At 35.2% G+C, this 20,366-nt stretch overlaps 2 protein-coding genes across 4 annotated transcripts in view; one reads left to right on the top strand and one right to left on the bottom strand.

Annotated features, from left to right (window-relative positions):
- Window positions 1–8,085, top strand: part of slc37a3 (solute carrier family 37 member 3) — a 28,773-nt gene extending 20,688 nt beyond the window's left edge. Inside the window, exons 5-15 of the mRNA XM_059511519.1 lie at window positions 1,650–1,733; window positions 2,919–3,064; window positions 3,308–3,404; window positions 3,617–3,701; window positions 4,348–4,538; window positions 4,629–4,770; window positions 6,505–6,606; window positions 6,760–6,807; window positions 6,905–7,056; window positions 7,537–7,602; window positions 7,793–8,085. Of these exons, the coding sequence (XP_059367502.1) occupies window positions 1,650–1,733; window positions 2,919–3,064; window positions 3,308–3,404; window positions 3,617–3,701; window positions 4,348–4,538; window positions 4,629–4,770; window positions 6,505–6,606; window positions 6,760–6,807; window positions 6,905–7,056; window positions 7,537–7,602; window positions 7,793–7,885 (1,206 nt within the window). The 3' untranslated portion in view covers window positions 7,886–8,085. The remainder of the gene's footprint in view (window positions 1–1,649; window positions 1,734–2,918; window positions 3,065–3,307; window positions 3,405–3,616; window positions 3,702–4,347; window positions 4,539–4,628; window positions 4,771–6,504; window positions 6,607–6,759; window positions 6,808–6,904; window positions 7,057–7,536; window positions 7,603–7,792) is intronic.
- Window positions 1–17,685, bottom strand: part of LOC132105952 (cyclin-dependent kinase inhibitor 1-like) — a 38,537-nt gene extending 20,852 nt beyond the window's left edge. Inside the window, exons 1-3 of one of the 3 annotated variants that reach the window (XR_009424010.1) lie at window positions 17,258–17,537; window positions 15,134–15,576; window positions 14,745–14,964 (exon numbers count right to left, since the gene is read on the bottom strand). Coding sequence is in view for 2 of the 3 variants with exons in the window: in XM_059511521.1 (XP_059367504.1) it covers window positions 14,906–14,964; window positions 15,134–15,572 (498 nt within the window). In the remaining variant the exon portion in view is untranslated. The other 2 variants (XM_059511521.1, XM_059511520.1) reach the window with 2 other exon arrangements.
- Between the last annotated feature and the right edge of the window lie 2,681 nt (window positions 17,686–20,366).

Raw genomic sequence — 20,366 nt, forward strand, 5'->3', positions numbered from 1 at the left:
ATATTGTAGGCAGCAAAATATTCCCCATGGCATCTCCAGCCTCTGGTACAGTGCTGGGCTATGAGCAGAATGTTATGCCTCTCTCATGGAATCGTTTTGAACAGCTTGGTCAGAAACATAAACACCAGTAGCCTTATTTTTGAGGGCTTTGCCATTGCTCCTCCTGTTCCAACTTGCACAAAGGAGCAGATACAAGTCCTGCAATTGGGTCTACCACGATCTCCTCCATGGTCTTGAGACTGTGCTTGGAGATACTAAACCTACTGGCAATGGAACATATGGAAGTGCCATTGTGGAGGAGGTAGAAAACTTGTTAAGGATATAACGATTAACCGCAAGCCGGTTAAAAATCGATTAAAATATGTGATGATTCAAATCGGTTGAGATGCTAAACAAATCGCAATAAAATTATGGGTAGGAGTTATATCAGATAATCAAATCACTTTTATTGTCACATCCCTACAGCACATGTGCCTTGGTGAGTGAAATTCTTTGGAGTGTGCTCCAGACAGTGCAGAAACAATTTACATATAGACGTACAGGCTACACACAGTAGTCAAGTCAAGTCACCTTTATTTATATAGCGCTTTAAATACATTGCATCAAAGCAACTGAACAACATTAATTAGGAAAACCGTTGTCAATAATGCAAAATGACAGTTAAAGGCAGTTCATCATTGAATTCAGTGATGTCATCTCTGTTTAGTTAAATAGTGTCTGTGCAATCATTTGCAATCAAGTCAATGATATCGCTATAGATGAATTGACCCCAACTAAGCAAGCCAGAGGCGACAGCGGCAAGGAACCAAAACTCCATCGATGACAGAATGGAGAAAAAACCTTGGGAGAAACCAGGCTCAGTTGGGGGGCCAGTTCTCCTCTGACCTGACTCCTCTGGTCTTGTCCCGGTGGTCGTCTGAAACAATGTCTACAGGGGATTGGAAATTCTTAATTATTGCCCTGATGGTGGAAATGGTCATTTTCACTGCTCTAACTCTTTTCCTAATGCCACTTCACTAATTTGTGAAGCTCAATTATCTTTTGCTGCACATCAGTAATATATACTCTGGTTTTTCTCATTGTGATGGATGATTAAGAGAATCAGGGCTTTGTTTTCCCTCCTATTTATATTTCTGTGAAACAGGAAGCCATGGCTGGATAATTTCATGTTCATGATCACCCTGAAGTGCTCAGAATTGTGAATATGAATGGGAATATACTTCGGAAATATTTTACACAAAATAATTTCTAGGGGTGCCAATAATTGTGTCCAACGTGTATTTGAGAAAAACATTCATTTCATAATGATATTTACCCCCATTTTAAATTCTTAATATCCAATGTTACTTTAGATTTTTTGTGATTTTTTTAAAATAAAAGATCAAAAGGATTAACAATGCAGATTAATTCTTTTATAGCCTCCTTTGATCATATTTACCAAGGGTGCCAATATTCTTGGCCATGACTATATGTATATATATATATATATATATATATATATATACACATACACACACACACACACACAGGTTTTTTTAGTTTTTGTGTGTGTGTGTGTGTGTGTGTGTGTGTGTGTGTGTGTGTGTGTGTGTGTGTGTGTGTGTGTCAAAACTGTAGTCTGTTTTGTGATCTGTTTGTTTTTCTTTCAGGGTTTGTATATCAGTGGAGTAATTGGAGATCGGTTCAACCTTCGCTATGTCCTGTCCTTTGGTTTATGTGGATCTGCTATCACGGTTGGTATTCTGCTGAAATATGTAACTAGAGCTCTGAGTCATGTTTTTTTTAAGTGGAGTTGAATGTATTAAAGTAAAACATAAAGATAACATCTTGTTATGTATGTTAAAACGGGTTCCCTAAGGAGGGAACAAGATGCTGCGTTAGTAGACCCACCAGGTGTGAAGATTTACTGAAAACCAAATAGAGTAAATGTGAACAGTGCAACAGTTGGCAGAAGTAAAAGTACTATTTATTGATTAAGAATTAGTTTGTAACGATAACTTGTAAATGATAAGGACAATTGTTGTAAATCAATGGTAAATGTTTTTGTTGAAGCCATTTATTCACATAATTTTATTTATAATTTGTTTTATTTAAACGCATTTTTTAAATAATCGTCTGATTCCTGGCAAAACTTAATTTCTCATGATACTAAATCCTCACCAATCGAAAAAAGCAAATTGCAAAATAACTATTTCTCTACAGTCTTTTTTTTTTGTCTGATTTTCAAAAAAATGTTTTGCTTCAAATCAAAGTCTGTAAAATGGTTTTTCACCTCATAGCTGGTTAGTTTGTTTCATGGTTTACAACTTCAATGAAAACTGTCTATGGTAAAATATTTAAGGAGCCAAGGGCCAGATTTACTAAACAGGGCCAATTACTGTAGCTTTAGAGTGCAATTCCATAAAAGCACTGATGGGAGGGGAAAATTCTGCTTGTGATTTACTAACAATGTGCACATTAAAGAACACAGACGCAGCTAGATCATTTCCATTATGAACAGTGCAATCTACCAAGAGCAGTACAAATTACTGCCTGCTTTATAAGACATGCTTTTTTTATACCAGTAATTTGACGAACGCAAACGTTAGTAAATTGCACTGTGTGATTCATTTGAATACTCTTCAATTCTTTACTGCGCATCAAATCCTGATACTATTTTAACACCAAAAGATGGTTTGCGTTGACGCAAACTGTTAGTTAATCTGGCCCTAAGGCTTCTGAAAAAGTGAACAGCCACTGTTGCACAATATTGATTGGGTGATGGTGCTAACAACTCCCTTTGAGGTGCCACATCATCAATGCCTTAAAAGGCACTGCCATGCCATTACTACTCAGAAACAAATCGTAGAATTAAAAAAAAAAAATTATCTGTGAATTCATGTCTTTATTTATTTACATTCACCCTCTCTTCTCTTTAGGAATTTGTGTTTGCCACTTTGACAGAGTGGCTTCACTTTTATAATGTGTACTTTTACTGCATCTTGTGGGTGATAAATGGACTGCTCCAGTCTACAGTATGGCCTTGTGTTGTGGCCATCATGGGTAACTGGTTTGGAAAGTCTGGGTACGTGTCACCATGTAGTGTGGGATTATAGATATTATTTGTTATTGTTATTATTTTTTGCATACAGTACTATAGTGCAAATATATCTGCTTTTTTCACTAATATCCTTGATCCAGTTTATTCAGGTGCTAAATGTGCTGTTATGACACTGTGCTGTGTATTTTTTTTTTTTGCCTGCACAAATTAGCCTCCTCTCTGTTCTTCCTTTCTTTCTGATTCCCCCATATATCTTCTGTCTCCCAGGCGAGGGTTTGTTTTTGGACTTTGGAGTGCATGTGCGTCTGTGGGGAACATTCTGGGTGCGTTTCTTGCCTCCAGTGTCCTGAAGTACGGCTATGAGGTGAGAGGACATCATTCTTACTGAAACACATCATTCAGTGGTGCTGTGTGAAAACCATCTTAATAAACATGCTGAATAATGTAATGAATATGACCATGTAATACAATATAATATATGCAAAACTGTTGGTGTGAGGGTTTTTCTTCAGGAGGTGATTGCTAGCTCTTTATACAAACAATGTTGATGAGTGTTTGTGTGTGTGTTTGTTTCAGTATGCTTTTCTGGTGACATCAGTGGTGCAGTTTGCAGGTGGTGTAGTGGTGTTTTTTGGCCTGCTTACATCCCCAAAAGAAATTGGTGAGTTCATCTTTGTACAGTTTTTGTATGTGCAGTAGTGTTTTTTAAACAACGGCATATACAAAAGTACAGATACAAAAGAGCTGGTTTTGGGTTCTTTCTCTGCTGTTCACTATCATTTAGCAAAATAGTATAATTGTGAGCTCCAAGAGCAAGTCATAGTTCTAAGTAACCAAATGCACAAATCTTGCAGTGCAATAGAAAAGAGATTTGAACACCACTCTGTAAAATATATGTCACAGTGATGGCATGTGAATGTCTGTGTCGATCAGAACAGTCGTTCATTAAAATTAAAATTTTAATTCAGAATTAATGCACCAAACATTTGTCTTAATGTGAACAGGCCTATACAGTAGTCTGCAATGATTCATAGTTCCTTACATAAAAAAAATAAATGTATGTATATATATATATATGTATGTATAGCGTAGTGTATAATAGTTTAGGTTGCACTTTATTTTACAGCACTTGTGCTTACAGTGTACCTACCTAAGAAAGTACTGGTAAAAAGGTAACAACAAAATAAGAACATACTGTAGTATGTACATGAGTAACAGGACTGTAAAATAAAGTGCTACCATAGTGTATACATTAAGTGCACAAAATTGTTTTCATCTCTTGGTCTATCTTTTTTTTTTTTTTAAAGGACTAAGTGACTACTCTGAGACAGGTCTGAGACCAGTGACAAGAGACACAGACAGTCAGCGTCCTCTGATAAGTGATGATGAAGATGAGTTATGTGATGAATACTACATACAGCAGCGGGAAGAGGAGCCTGAACCGCAGCCCAATGCCATCGGCTTTCTCCAGGCCTTCTGCCTGCCAGGAGTCATTCCTGTCAGTGTCCATTTAAACGCTTCCTTACTTGCATACTAGACCACTGCTGTCTACTAGATTTGAGATTTATTTATTGTCTGTCTCCCACAGTATTCTCTGGCTTATGCATGTCTGAAGCTAGTCAACTACTCTTTCTTCTTTTGGCTGCCATTTTATCTCAGCAAAAACTTTGGCTGGAAGGAGGTTCAGGCCGACCGGCTCTCTGTGTGGTATGATGTGGGAGGCATTGTTGGTCAGTACCCAGCTTGGTTCTAACCAGACATTACCAATTATGTTTTTTCTCAGTTCACTCTAAAAGAAACAATCAAAAGATCAACAACACAATTACTGTTGACAATGGTCATTAACAAAGGGATTTTGATTTCCTGTCAGTGATGGTAAAGATGAAACAACAACTGCATATCATGATGATAATTAGACAATTTAAATGGAAACATACAGATGACATAAGAAAAAAACAGATTAGATATTAACAATACAAGCAATGGTTTTCAAGTAAGTGCTCATATTGTAAATGTAGTTTCAAATAATCCAATCGTAGGCAGTAAAATCAGGAACTTAGTTTAGCTGTGTGAAGCTGGGAGGTGAATAAAAACTTTAAAACTGATGAGCAATAGAATCTATTCTATAGAAGATTAATTAACTCACCCAAACACATCCAATACATTAATCATGTATAAACGCAACATATAAAAGAAATATTCAACTTATATCTACACAAAATGACAACCTGATTTCATACTGCTAGTCAGGATGCTGTGAATGATTGCCCTGTATCTCCTGCTCAACTTACATTCATTTATATAGTTATATAAAGTCTATCAGCTTATGTGAGATTTTGTTGGAAAACAAAAATGCATTCTTAAACCCTACAAAACAGATTGAATACCTGGATTGAACCCTTCAATTGATTAAACCCTTTAAAATTACACTTTTTTTTCAAATACATTGCAGTATTTAGAACTTGATAAAAGGCATTTACCTAAGACATCTTTCCTAAAACAGACATTTTGTCATGTTTAAAGGGATACTCCACCCCAAAATGAAAATTTTGTCATTAATCACTTACCCCCATACCTGTAAAAGCTTTTTTTGTCTTCGGAACAAAATTTAAGGCAATGTGCACACGTACACAGGTATTTTTATAAACAGTTTTTCCTCCTTCCATTTGTAAAAAAATTCCACATGAAAATGCAAACGCACGCTATGATGCACTGTCAAGAGCATGCCAAACCAACAGGTGGTGATATAATCTCAACTGTAAAGCCATGTTGGCTAATCAGAAGCCTGAAAAAGTTTCCAGTAGGCGGAGATAACAGCGCAGACTCTGACATCAAAAGCCAAAAAATTCTACATATCACTGCAACCTGAGTTTTTGAGTTCTTTCATACTTTTCTGGCCATTGTCAGTGTAACTTATTTGGAAGTCTGTGGGACAGTCACAAGCCTCCAGGTTTTCATCCAAAAAATCTTAAATTGTATTCTGAAGACGAACATAGCTTTTATGAGTTTGGAACGGCATGGGGGTAAGTGATTAATGACAAAATTTTCATTTTGGGGTGGAGTAACCCTTTAACACTCTCAAAGAGCGGAATCTAATTTGTTTTGGGGGTTTTTAAGCCGTTTTGGAGTTCTGATGGTACGCAACAGCTCTCCAGTATGACCTTTTCAGAAAACTTTGCAGCTGCACCCACTTACTGCCAATGGTCCAGTGTTTTGCATAACAGAAGTTACTTTTTCAAATTTTTGTTTCTTCCAATCCAATCCATTTCACATTAAAAAGCTTCTCTAAAACACTGCTTGCAAATATTTGGGAAGCTTCAATTGTTGCCGGTTAAAAATAGAAGAAAAAAAAAAGATTTTTGCCATTGGTATGCTGAGACCCTTAGAGACTACATTTCTGCCTTAGGTAGTTTGCAATCAAAGTATAAAGATTTTGCTCATGTGCAGAATGCAATCTCTTCCAGGAGGAACAGTACAAGGCTTGATCTCAGATCTTTTGGGAAAGCGAGCTCCTGTGTTAGCGATCAGTTTGCTGCTGGCCATGGGAGCGTTAGTGGGATACAGCCGTGAGTTTCCAGACTAAATCATGTTGTCTAGAAAATCTTAGTTTCCTTTCTGACTTATTTTTTATATCATAATTTGAGAAATGACAGCAGCATACATTTCTGTTTTTAATTTTATATATATATATATATATATATATATATACTTTTCCTCAGACTCTCCAAATAACCAGCTGGTAAATGGAGCTCTTCTAGCAACAACAGGTAACACATTATAATATGATTTAAATATATATCAATTTAATAATTATTCTTGTTTAGGAAACCACTATCATTTAAATATTTTTATAATTTGTTTCAGGTTTCCTTATCGGAGGCCCATCAAACATGATCAGTTCAGCGATCTCTGCAGATTTGGGTCGACAGGAGGCACTGCAGAATAGTCAGGAGGCTTTGGCCACTGTCACAGGAATAGTGGACGGCACAGGAAGCATTGGAGCTGCGGGGGGACAGGTAATGCTTTAATAATTAATACAAAATCATATTAATCAGTGATGTCATAGCCCAGTTTTCGTCAAATGCACAAGGAATAAAAGTCCTTACTTACATTACATTTACATTTATTCATTTAGCTGATGCTTTTATCCAAAGCGACTTACAATTGCTATATATGTCAGAGGTCGCACGCCTCTGGAGCAACTAGGGGTTAAGTGTCTTGCTCAGGGACACATTGGTGTCTCACAGTGGATTCGAACCCGGGTCTCCCACACCACAGGCATGCGTCTTATCCACTGCGCTAACACCACCCCTTGAGAGTGAGGAGCTGTCGTCATAGCGTCATAGCTGTCGTCTTCACTCTTATTATCTTTTTCTCTCTGAATTATGTACTCCGGAAGTTGTATGCAAATCATGTTCATTGTGTATGTTTTTTTAATGACGTATTATTGTTATTTCATGTGTAAGTACTAAATTTAAAATGTCTCTGTTTTGTAGTATCTGGTATCGCTTATCGAGAGCAAATTAGGATGGATGTATGTCTTCTATTTCTTCATAATAATGGTAGGTTAATTGTGATGCAACAGCACAAATTCAGCCAAAACATTAAAAAAAATTTCAGTGGACAAAAAAAGTTATTCAGTGAACAGAATTGCTCTTCACCTTTAAATGTAGCATCTACTCTATGTCTAGTCAGTGTTCTGAAAGCTGAGCTAAACAAACACTTTAACATTTGTCTTCCTCTCATCCACAGACAGGGTGCAGTATACTCTTCATCATTCCACTCATTTACTGTGAAATCCGCTCCTTGTGCCGGGACAGTCAAGCTCGAACGCATCAGCTCTGAGATGAACACACTTTGCCTGAATCTGGATAGAAAAATTGGCCATTTTTAAAATACAGACATCCTATTTGGGAATTCACCTTCTGTTTAAGAATTTTGTTTTATTTAGTCTGGCTACTTCATATCAAGGCATTGTTCAGGCAGGCAGAAAATATGTGGTTTTTCTTTTGTTAACATGAAAGCCTGATTTCACAAATGATCTGACTCTGATCTTATTTTTTGGAAGACTCTTGGCCATGTGATGATTTCTATATCTCATTACACCTAGCAACCACTGTCTGAACAAAAGGGTCAGGAAATGGCAGTGTGGTCATTTCTAAAGGTTGGATATGGAAATCAACTTTGTTTTAAATCTCTCCCTCAAATTATCCCATTTATGAACGCCATCTTGGAATGTTGCTTAAAATACGTTTCTTAGTTTTATTTCTGTGTATTGCCGTAAGGACCTTTTTTTTTTGAGTTTTTAAATTCCAGTTTTTAATTATTGGTAGAGGGCAGGACCCTCTTGAGCTTAATTTGTGCTGATTGTAGCTTGATTAAATGGTGTATTGAATGATTACTTGAACAGAGGACCTAGATTCATAGCGTCATGTAGGTTTTTGGGGTGGTAATTTCGATGTGCAACTTTTTTTTAAAATTCACACTGTGTATAATGGTATATTTAAATATAATACTACAATTAAGAAAATGTACGTTTGTATTTAAACTATTGGAACCTGTACAGTTATTGTTTGAATGTTTCACATGTGTGGTGTATTGTTCCTACATTTGTATATAGTCTTTATTGAACAGCTTAGAGTCTATCACCCAACCATCCATGCATCCATCGACTTATTCTCAACCACTACGGTCACCTCCACTAAATGTGAAGAGTTCATTTGCAAAAATAGATAACTACGTTTTTAAAAGTTTTCTCATATTCCAATCAATATCAATCAAACTGCTGTTTTGTTGTTTTGATTAATAATCTGTTTTTGCAAATAAACTTTGTATGTTCACAATAATTGAGGGAAAATGAACTACTTTCATTTACAATCTTGATTGCTTTTCTTCATAACATTAAACAGGAACAACAAACACATTGGAATGAGTATATATATTATAGTAATAATTCTTAAGGTTAAAATGCATGTTGTTCTGCTGGCTTTGATTGTGGCAACATTTCTTTTTCTGAGAAGAAGCAAAGCAAAGCAAGCAGCAACCTAAGGTGTCATTATACAACCAATCCATTTATGAACTAAATGACTGAATCCTAAATATCCAAGAATCCTAAAAAATTTATCAGTCTGCACAATAAAAATAAGCAGGGAAACTGTTTTCAACATTGATAACACTAAGAAATGTTTCTTGAGCACCAAATCACCATTTTAGAATAATATCTCAAGGATCATGTCACACTAAAGATGAGTGATTATGCTGTAAAGCTTTGATGACTATCAAAATGTCCTGTTGATTTTACTTCACAGTGCATTTACTAACATTAAATACTGAGATTAACTAAGAATAAATGCTTTAGAAATACTTTTCATTGTTGGTTTGTCGTAACTAATGTAGTTAACTAATGTTTATAAAAATGAAATCCTCTATAAAGACCCATGTTTTGAAATTCTTATATAGGACCTTAATGGTGTTATAAAGAATCTTGTAATTATGGGCTATATTTATTACATTTACAACGGTAAAAGGAAAATTGGAATAAAAAGCAATGGGATAGCTTTAACATGCGTGTGCATCCTAAATTCAATATCCTTGTTTTCCTGTTACTTTTTGAAGAAGAGGAGCCAGCTATCTTCAAAAAAGATATAATTGATAGGAAACTAGTTACAATTCCAAAGTTGAAATGTATAGATATTTTAAGAATTACATCATTGACCTGTTGAGAGATAGATTACAGTCTTTGTAGTTGGATTGTTGCGCTCCAGTAAAATAAAAAAATCAGATACTGAATTGAAATATGTTGAAATATGGATATTTCCTTACAAAGCAACAGATGCGCTACAGGGGGCCGTTATTCATCCCCCGAAGATTTATTTGACGACATGTGGACTATTCAACTGCAAATGCAACACCCGCTGACTACAACGATATAGCTTGGAATAGCCAGGATAATTTTTTATTATAACTGCGACTAGAATGCTCCCTAGGACAGTATAGACAAAATGCTATGGGAGGGACTCAAAGATGGGTTGTGTTTAGGTAATTAGACTGAATGTGAAGTCATTATATGTAAGGAAATATGTACAGCCTTAATGAAAGCACACTGCATGTTTTGCATAAACCTCTTTAAATATATCACTTGTCAAAATAACTTTCAGGTTGTTTTATTTTTAAAGCATGTTGGTACCGTGTTAAATTTATATTCTGACATATATGCTCTATACTACAATCAAATGAAGACATACTTCCAAATAAATGACTTTGAACAAATATTTTATGGGTGATTTTTGCATACTACGCAAACACGTACATAATTCAAAATGTGATGTCAGCTAGTAGTATTAACATGTTTTTACATTCAATGATATAGGAGAGCACAGCTACTAACTCACAAGATATCATGCAAAAAAATCGAATACTGTTGACAAATCTGCAACAGAAGCTGTAGGGTAATGTCATCATTATGACGACATGTAGAGCATAATACAATATTTAATTGCTCATATACTTGATACACTTCCCATGGGCGCTGTATAGGGGGGAAAGTTAGGACAATTCCAAGGGCCCCTGGCTGACAGGGGGCCCAACAAATAGGTAAAAACTAATTTAAAATTTGTATTATATTAAACACTATATAAACCATCATAATTGAGTATATTTCAAATAATAATAACATGAATTATGTCTTTGATTTTACTTATTTTGGCAATAAAAGTTAAATATCACCATTGACCAAAAAATTAAACAAATATTGACCGACCTCCCCCCTGCATCTGCATGAAATGGTTTGGTCCTGCCTTAGCGCACTTATTAGTGACGGTGTTTACGTTAGTTAGTTGCAGACAGTCGATCAATGCACGGCGCGCTAATAAATAATAAAACGCGAACTAGCGATCTGAAACAATGGCCTCAGCATCCCGGGAGTCACAACACGACACAACAGTGGTCGATTAACTTAAAATTAATGAAGGCCGGATAGGCGGAATCACGATGACAGAAGTGTTCTCTCTCGCGCGCGCGCGCTCCACTTTCAGTTCTCGCATACAGCGCGCGATCAGTTCTCAGCGCTCAAATACACACACAGCAGTCCAGATGTTTATCGTGTAGAGTATCTCACGTAAATACAATCGGTTAGATTAAGTGAACTTGAACAGGTGTGTGAAAACTGAACGTGAGTCAGTATTTGATGCATGCCTTCCGTCTGAAAAGGACATCATTCCAAATTAAATACCTATGTCATTCATTTTAACCAACAAAAGACGGTAAATAAATGTATACATGTTAAGCAAAACCTACAGTATCTGAAAATGAGTTTAATTTGTATCTCTATTGTATTTGTCTTATTGTGTTTCTTTAATACATACATACACACACACACACACACACACACACATATATATATATATATATATATATTTTTTTTTAAATATATATATATATATGTATATATATATATTTATAAAAAAAATATATATATATATAAGTTGCTCCTTTTTCACTTCTGTTAAATGGTAGTTCACCCAAAAATGAAAATTGTCATAATTTATTCAAGATTTTCCAAATGTATTCCTTGATTCAAATTTCTCATAAGCTTAATTGATTTGGTCTAAAGAGAGAAGAATTAATGATTATTTTAATTTGAAAACTACATATAAATTAGCTACCACTGTATTAATGACTTAGCATCATTCCCGGGACTCCAGGGAGGCATAAGTGCCTTTCACCCTGTTACGACTTGATGAACCACTGAAACGATTTTGGAAACATTATTTTAAGGTAAAAAATGTTACATAGTGTTGCTTTAAAGACATTATTATGGTGGCTTTTAATCTTGCATCAAATAGTGAACTGCATACTGTATGCAGACTTGCATTTACAAATCACCAGCAGTAAATATTGTGCTAGTACTAGTATTGAACTACAAGCAGCAAGACAGTTGCAAGCCTTTGATTAGAGTTATGTAAAGCTTTTGATGGGACAGTTAGGTCCTAGAGATGTGGTGACAACAGCTGCGCAGAGGGGGCCCAATTCGATTTTTTTGTCATGGCGCAAAATTCCTGGCAGCGCCCCTGACACTTCCCCCAAAAAAAAGAATGGTAAGCAACTGTTTTTTTTTTTTTAAGTTATTCTAAAAACAAAACAGTACACACAACATCATATAAACCTTATTGTGAAGCATAAGATACATCCTTGCTATTCTGCTGTTCTTCTCATAAAAGAAAAAAGAAGAAATTACTTCTTATTTATGCACTTAATAAGTGCATTCATGATAAAAACAAATGCTACATTTTGCATATTTGTTTTCTTATACATTTGTGTGTAAAAAATGAAGGTCCTTGTCATTTGATGAGGTAGAGCACTAATTTATTTCTATGAATAAATTTTTTAAAGATTACAACTTGAAGAAGAAGTCACTGAATCAACTCTCTAGCATGCGTCTTTGCAATGAATGCAAAAAAAAAAAAATCCCTCTCTTTGACTGTATATCCTAAAGAAGCTGAAATTGACATTCGAAGCAAATTCTGCAGTTTAATGGCATGTGGTTTTGGTTTAGTGACTTAATTAAAAAAAAATAAGAATGTACATACGGTTTCTTTTAAGCATCCTATTTATTGTGGAGCAATTACTTTGGTTAATTGCCTCAGCTGTCTCTTTAATATCAAGAAAACAAAATGTATGGCTAATTCACCACATAATCATACATTATATCTCACATGCACAAAGCAAAATACAGTATTAAAAAAATATTGTACAAAGGATTGGTTGAAATGTCCTTGCAATTCATATGCTAATACTAAAAGTAAGATTCAAACTTAACATACATACAAAAGTAGCTTGTCAACATATTCAATTTCCCCCCAGGCGTGTAGGACGGAGCCTCATGAACACTCAAAAGAAACTTGATCAGACACTACCCAAATAATATTTTAAGGGGAATATCTTTTACAAACATGATTAAAAATCTTGTTACAAACGTCAAAGATATCAAAACATACCTTATGCCTCCTATTAACTCTATTATAATAGAGTAAATTCAAACCCCCATTTTAATATGCTTCATGAAAAACATTAATGGCCTCTTTTTGGGTCACATTTTAGTTTGGGGACCTAATTTTGCTGCTTATTAATAGTTAGTAAGGTAGTTGTTAGGTTTAGATATGTGGTAGGATTAATTCACCTAAAATATAGTAATACTGAATAAGGAATTAATTTGTGCTTTATAAGTACTAATGTGCATGTAATACAATATGCTAGTGATATGCATGCAACTAGTTAATTGTGAGAATTGGTCCCCAGACTAAAGCGTCTCCCTTTTTTGTAATATATATAAAAACAGGAAAATAAATAAAAAGCGGAACAGTATAATGGTATGACACTGTTAGCTTATAGATTGTGTGCACTGATGCCACTTAAAGGGTTAGTTCACCCCAAAACTTGTGTTTTACTCACCCTCGAAGCATCCTGGCTGTATATGACTTTCTTCTTTCAGACAAATCCAGTCGGATTTATATAAAAAATTATCCTGGCTATTCCAGGCTATATCGTTGTAGTCAGCGGGTGTTGCAGTTGCAGTTGAACAGTCCACATTTTGTCAAATAAAGCTCATAACTAAATGTGCAGCAGATGGCTCCGGTGGATGAATAAAGCCCCCCCTGTAGCGAATCCGTGTGTTTTTGTAAGAAAAATATCCATATTTTAAAGGTAATACATTGAAGCAGTTCTGGCAGATGACGTAAGATGGGCAGCGTTGCGTGATTAGTGACGAAAGCGGAGAGAAAACAAAACAAAATGCCAGTTATGATTTAGAAATACAAACTGAGCATTTGTAAAGAAATACTTTGGAGGATTTTGATATAAGCCAAGAGGAGACTGGTTTTCCTTTAATAAAGTAAGGAAACTTTGCCTCTTTTGCTCATATAAACAAACTTGCGAGACTAGCATATCTCAGAGGCATGCGCACTGAGCATATTATGTCCTGTGTCATTCGCCAGAACAGATCTGTGTATGACAGATTACAGAAGTGAGAGAAAAGTGTTTATTACTGAATTGAAATATGTAGAAATATGGATATTTTCGAAGAAAAACACATATCTGCGCTACTGGGGGCCTTTATTTATCCCCCGAAGCCGTCTGTGGCATGTTTAGTTACGAATGCGTGAGATTTATTTGACGACATGTGGACTATTCAACTGCAACTGCAACACCCGCTGACTACAACTAGCTTGGCATAGCCAGGATAATTTTTAATATAACTGCGACTGGGATGATTCGAGTGCGAGTAAAACACAAGCTAATTTTCATCTTTGGGGTAACTAACCCTTTAAGAGGATCAATACATTTTGAATTTTGAATCTGAGAAGTTTAAAGTTTATGACCAAACAGTCTTTTTATAGTGCATTTCTGTACACGTTCACAGTAATTGTTTGTGTGCACAACAAAAAAATAAAAAACACACTACTTATATAGTGCATTCCTAACATTTTTTTAATGGAACAACATGGAACAATAAAACATTTCATTAAGTCATGAATTTAAAATGTATTAGTTTTTTGTAAGAGTGAATTCTCTTTCATTTACTGGAATTAATTGCTTTGAATTGTTCATACGCACTATAAAACCGGAATATTTGGCTTTTTAACATTTACTTAAATCTTGTGATTCCATGTTGTAACAACAAAATAGGTTCCTTTAATAGCTTTTTTACTGCATTTCGTAAAAAAAATATACATAAACGTGTGTATATAATATGTATCTGTGAGTGCGTATGTACAGTATATACATCCTATTAAGCATTTGCTGGTCAGTTAGAATAGCTACGTGCAGATAGTGTATGTACATTTATACAAAAAAAGGTCCAATGTCTGTTTACTGTCCTGATGAAGCTTTGCGATCAGGAAATCTTCTTTTTGTCACTCTGAAAAAGTCTGAAAGAGAGAGAGAGAGAGAGAGAAACATTTTAGAATTGCAATATAAAAATATCTCATAATGCCCATAACTAATGTTTTTTAACAAAGTCCTGATCACATTAGTCTGGCCATAACGGAGTGACCCAAAGAATTAAATGTGAAAACTACTGTATATCTTCTGTCTCACCTGTGATGCTTGCTTGTCTGCGTTTGACCCCTAGCAATGCAGCCATTTTCTTCTCTGGTTTGGTTACCCTCAGAGTTCCTCTGGTCCGCAGCTCCAGATAATTTTCTGTGGCCATAGCTGGAGACGAACAAACTTCCACCGTTTGCTTTGCAATACCGGGCCTGAACACACAGCTATGGTAAAACACTGGCACATCCTGGCACCGCAGCTCCTCCCACTCAATGCAACCGGGGACTGGTTGGTCCATCTGAAAGTCAAAGTTCCAGCGTTGTTTGGCGATTTCCATGTTCATGCAGAATAGCCTCTGAAAGTCCTGCTGTAACTGCTGGTGGTCCACTGGGCCAAACAGGTTCCGCCGAACCACTGCTGCCTGAGGTTTAATGTCCTCCTCCTCTCCTTCCAGCAGCCCAAAATAACACGTAACTGGTGACATGGACATGTTCCTGCGACAAAGAATAGAAATGTCCCAAAAGTATTGGTATTAGAGCACATTAGAGTACATTTTATTACTACAGCAGATAACAAAATCATGTCTTTTAATCAACTGGTATTTTGGTTATTGTTAGTAGATGTAAAAGTTAACACAGTTGTCTAGGACAAGTGCAGTGTATACATAAATAACAAAAAAATTAAATTAAAATAAAAAATAGAATTTATAATTATTTATATAATTTAATAAATAACATAAACATAATAACACATAATGCACTTTAAGTGTGAGATAACTGTCCAGTTACTTTATGGGGTCACTGTGTATTTGAGTCAGGATTAATAAAAATTCTTAGACATATACTCTCTGTTTTGATGAAAAAATGCCAAGTGTGTGATTTGTGGATGCAAAAAAGATGCACTATTCTGAATAAAACTGAGGATACTTTTTAAAATTTAAATTTAAGGTATTGTGTTGTTATTGTTAATTGAACCTCAACTATTAAAAATAGTATAAATTAACAAACAAATCAAGTTTTTTTTTTCTTAAAAACGGCTGCCTAAAAAAAAAAAGATTTATTTTTGTCCAAAAAAATTACATTTTGCCAAACTACTTGATTCCTTTTACTAAAGAATACTTTTACTAAGGCTTTTTTTCCATTAATGTACGCGACATGTATTGTCCCTTGAATACAAAGTGTGTAAACTTTATATTTATTTATGATTCGGTAAAATTAAAATAACCACTTAAAATCTAAATAAACAAATACTAAGATTATGCCACATTGCCTACTCTTTTTAAAGAATCCCTTTATTGGTGTTTCCTGTCATGATCAAGATTTCTTTAGTTCAGTATCCCCAAAAAATATCATTTCAGAAATTAAATTAAAAGCTTTATGCATAAATTGCACTTTTAATGTAATTTTAACAAATAAAAACGTGTCCCTGGACCACAAAACCAGTCATATGTAAAACGGGTATATTTGCAGCAATAGCCAACAATACATCATATGGGTCAACATTATATATAACATGCATTGCTAAGGACTTAATTTGGACAACTTTAAAGGCGATTTTCTCAATATTTTTTGCACCCTCAAATTCTAGATTTTTGATGTATGGTTTGTTAGGAAACCAATAGAAAGTTTATTTATTCAGCTTTCAGATGATGTACAAATGTAATTTTTTTTAAAAAAAATAATTAACCTTATTACTGGTTTTGTGGTCCAGGGTCACATATTAGATATGAAAAAAATATATTAACGTTACATTTATTTTGTACGATAACATCGTTACCACTGAAGAGAGAAATCGAGTGAAGCTTGTTTACGTCGAGAAAGTAGGCGCAGCACGCCTATCAAATTACTAGTGCACAATACTACACGCGCACGAGAGAACAGAAAACACGAGGAATGACTGACACCGCGTGTTATTCACTGCCAATTATCTTTATAAAACAGAAAACATGAACCTCACCTCACTAATATTGACAGACACAGACTAAGAGTGAGATAGATAGATAGATAGATAGATAGATAGATAGATAGATAGATAGATAGATAGATAGATAGATAGATAGATAGATAGATAGATAGATAGATAGATAGATAGTACTTTTGGAGTGAAGAGTATACGTTAGTAATGCAGAAATTATCTAACGTTATGTCAAAAACAACCGACAAATATTAAACTCACCAGTCGAGTGAAAGCAGAGGTCTAGATGAGGGAGATTAAATCCACTAACGTTACTAATGCACTTTCTAATCAATAACAGAAGTAAAACGACCTGAGCTACAAACACAACAAGCGCAGCGAAGTAATAATAAACTCATCTGCAGTAACGTTGTTTGTTTTGATGGCAGGACTGCCCCTTGTCACGTGACTCGCGAAAGTACTCCACTCAATATTTAAATTGTCAAAATGTAAAATAACAATGGATTTTTTTCATCTCACTGATGCTAAAATCGCAATACGCGTAAAATTAGAGCACCTTTTCCACGTCTTAACGCTGCAGCGAGGTCTCTTTGGAAAGTAGGTCAAATCCCCCGGAACCCCCGCGCGTGACACACATTCAGTGTTTTGCTCTTGCCAAGATCAGCTCGGGCGCGCGCCCAAGAACTCCAGTCACGTTGATGTGCAACGTGACGGGGAGGAGCCACACGCGGGATGGATTTGATTTTCTCCAGCGTAAGATGATGAAGTCAGTACGTGGCGGGAATGCACCTTTTAAATTGGTTTGCAAACCGCCATTAAATCCTAAAAGAAGAAGAAGACGATGAAGGACTGATGGGAGAAATGAAGGCTTTTTTAGCCGATTTTAACGCTTTTCTTCAGAAAACAAGAAAACACAGAACAGGAGTGGTGCATTTTAAGTTGTATACCTGTAATGTTTATTTTACTAGATCACAAATTTGACAGCTTTATTCCTATTTTTCCCTAGTCGGTTATTGTTTTCTAGTATGGAATCCTGTTTCCGCCACTGAAAAAAAGAAAGGGAGAAAAAGACAATGTTCTTACAATTGCAATTTTTTATATTACAAATCTGTGGGGAAAAGTCAGAACTGTGTGATTGTATCAAGCATTTCTGTTGAAAAAAACAGAATTGATGTTGAAAAATTTGTTTCCCCCAACAGTGGTTGATTTTTCCTACACACATTTATGTAGAGTGAGTTCAGATAAAGTGAGATTTTTTTATTTTCTTTATCACCTTTGTTAACGATAATTTAATTTAAATTCAGTTAATATAATATGTTATTTGGAAGGTACACAGTAGTCAACATTTGAAGTGGATCAAAAAAGGTAAAGTTTTCCTAGGACAAGAACACATTTAGGTTTTAGGACAACTTTGATGACAGGTTTTGATCCACTTCAAATGTTGACTAGTAAATACTAATAAACACTTTGAGATCATGCACTCCAGACAAACATCTTTTCAGGAAAAGTGGGTAATCTCTGATTTATCAAAAATTATCCTGTATCTGTATTAGAATGTATCAAGATATTCATTCATTCATCATCTATCACACTAAATATAATTTAATAAAATATATAGCCTAGGCTATGAGTAAAATTAGGTTCACCCAATCAATGGATAAAATTAAAAACAAAAAGAACACATAGGGTAGGCCTACCCGAATAAGTTCGGAATATGTATTTTTACTTGACATGTGTAAACACTGCATTCATGGAAGCCAACAGTAAGTTACTCTCCTATGTAACTAACTATGAGCAGTGTCGTTACTGACCTGCAAACATTTTTCCAGTTGCTTGACAATAACCATTTTTTTAACCAAGCAGCTTTTGCAAAAGTATATAAATGCAATTAATCTACTTTTTCAAGAGTTGCTTGGCTGTAGATAGACTATTTTATAATACTATTTTGTGAGTAATTTTTAACTTAAAAGGCTTCTTCTGCTTCTGCTTCTTCACAGCTTCTTCTGCTTAAGAATCGGGATATAAACAATAGACAAAAAAGACAATGGACAAAATATGTATGTACAGATAAATATATGTTATATACAAGGTAATGTGAGTAAAAGGTATGCTACTTCAAATAAATGTAAGTATTAATAATGTTGGGCGTTTGCAGGGACAGTATATTGCACATTTTTATTGCATAGTGGGGGATTTTAACTACTCATGAGGTAGATGGCCTGAGGAAAAGATGGCTGTTCTGGTGTTCAGTACTCTATAGTGGTGACCAGGCGACAACAGTTCATGGAATTACCTGGATGTGAGGGCTCCAAAGTGATTTTCCAAGCCCTTTTCCTTACTCTGGATGAGTAACTGTGTGATTGTTGCTGATTTAAGTCTTCCCATAGCATGTGTGGCCAGCAGATGTCCTAAGTGTGCTGTGTTTGAACAGTGAATTATTCTGCAAATCAATTGTTCATTTGAAATTTTTAATTTCTCCTATTATCCTACAAGTTTTTTGCTGAGGTAACAGCAAAACTGGTTGAATTCTCATCTCTAAGGCAGTTCATTTGCTCAAATCCCAGCAGCAACCCAACCCACAACCCCCCAAATAAATCATGTGAAACCAGTCACCTGAACATAAATGTTATGTGACTATTGACTATAGCGCCTCAGTTAAATAATGTAAAAGTAAATGTTGGCAAAAAGGTAATTTTTGGGGGAACTGTACAATTGTTCTTATGGCACAAACCGTTTAGATATTATTTGTATGACACGTATTGAAGTGAACAAATGAAGATATGTGATGTTGTCATTTGCTCTATATCTTACACAGCATCACTGTCATTTGAAAAGAGAAAGGTACTTGTGGTGGAGGTGCAATCTAATGATGATCCTGTATGAGCACTTCGTTAAACATTCATTGTTTATTATCAATCATTAAAGATTTGGTTTGGAATATAAAGCTTTATTTCACCCTTTAAAAATGTAAATGAGAGGTCTTGTGGTTCTGGCTAATTTAGTGATGCTCTTCCTCTTAAAGGGACATAAACAAATAGTGTAAGCTGGTTTGTCTTGCCTGGTTTCCCTGCCTTGTTTAGTGGTTTTAGAGGTGTTTTGGGCACAGCCTGGGTGGATGTAACAACATAACAGGGTTGAACAGAGGTACAGAGAAAAAAAGCCATAATATACACAAGGTTTTTGGTTCTTTATTTAAGTACAATATAGTTAAAGACACCTAGTGCCATGTTCACAAAACATCAGAATATGGTTGTCGGTCCTGTATTTGAATCATCAGTATGGTTGCATTCAGTTATTTACAGAATTGACAGCTGCATTCTATATCCAAACTCACACCCATAAATTTTCAGGACTCACAACCATATTTTCA

Source organism: Carassius carassius, chromosome 26 (assembly GCF_963082965.1).
Source record: "Carassius carassius chromosome 26, fCarCar2.1, whole genome shotgun sequence".
In the NCBI taxonomy this organism is placed as follows: domain Eukaryota; kingdom Metazoa; phylum Chordata; class Actinopteri; order Cypriniformes; family Cyprinidae; genus Carassius; species Carassius carassius.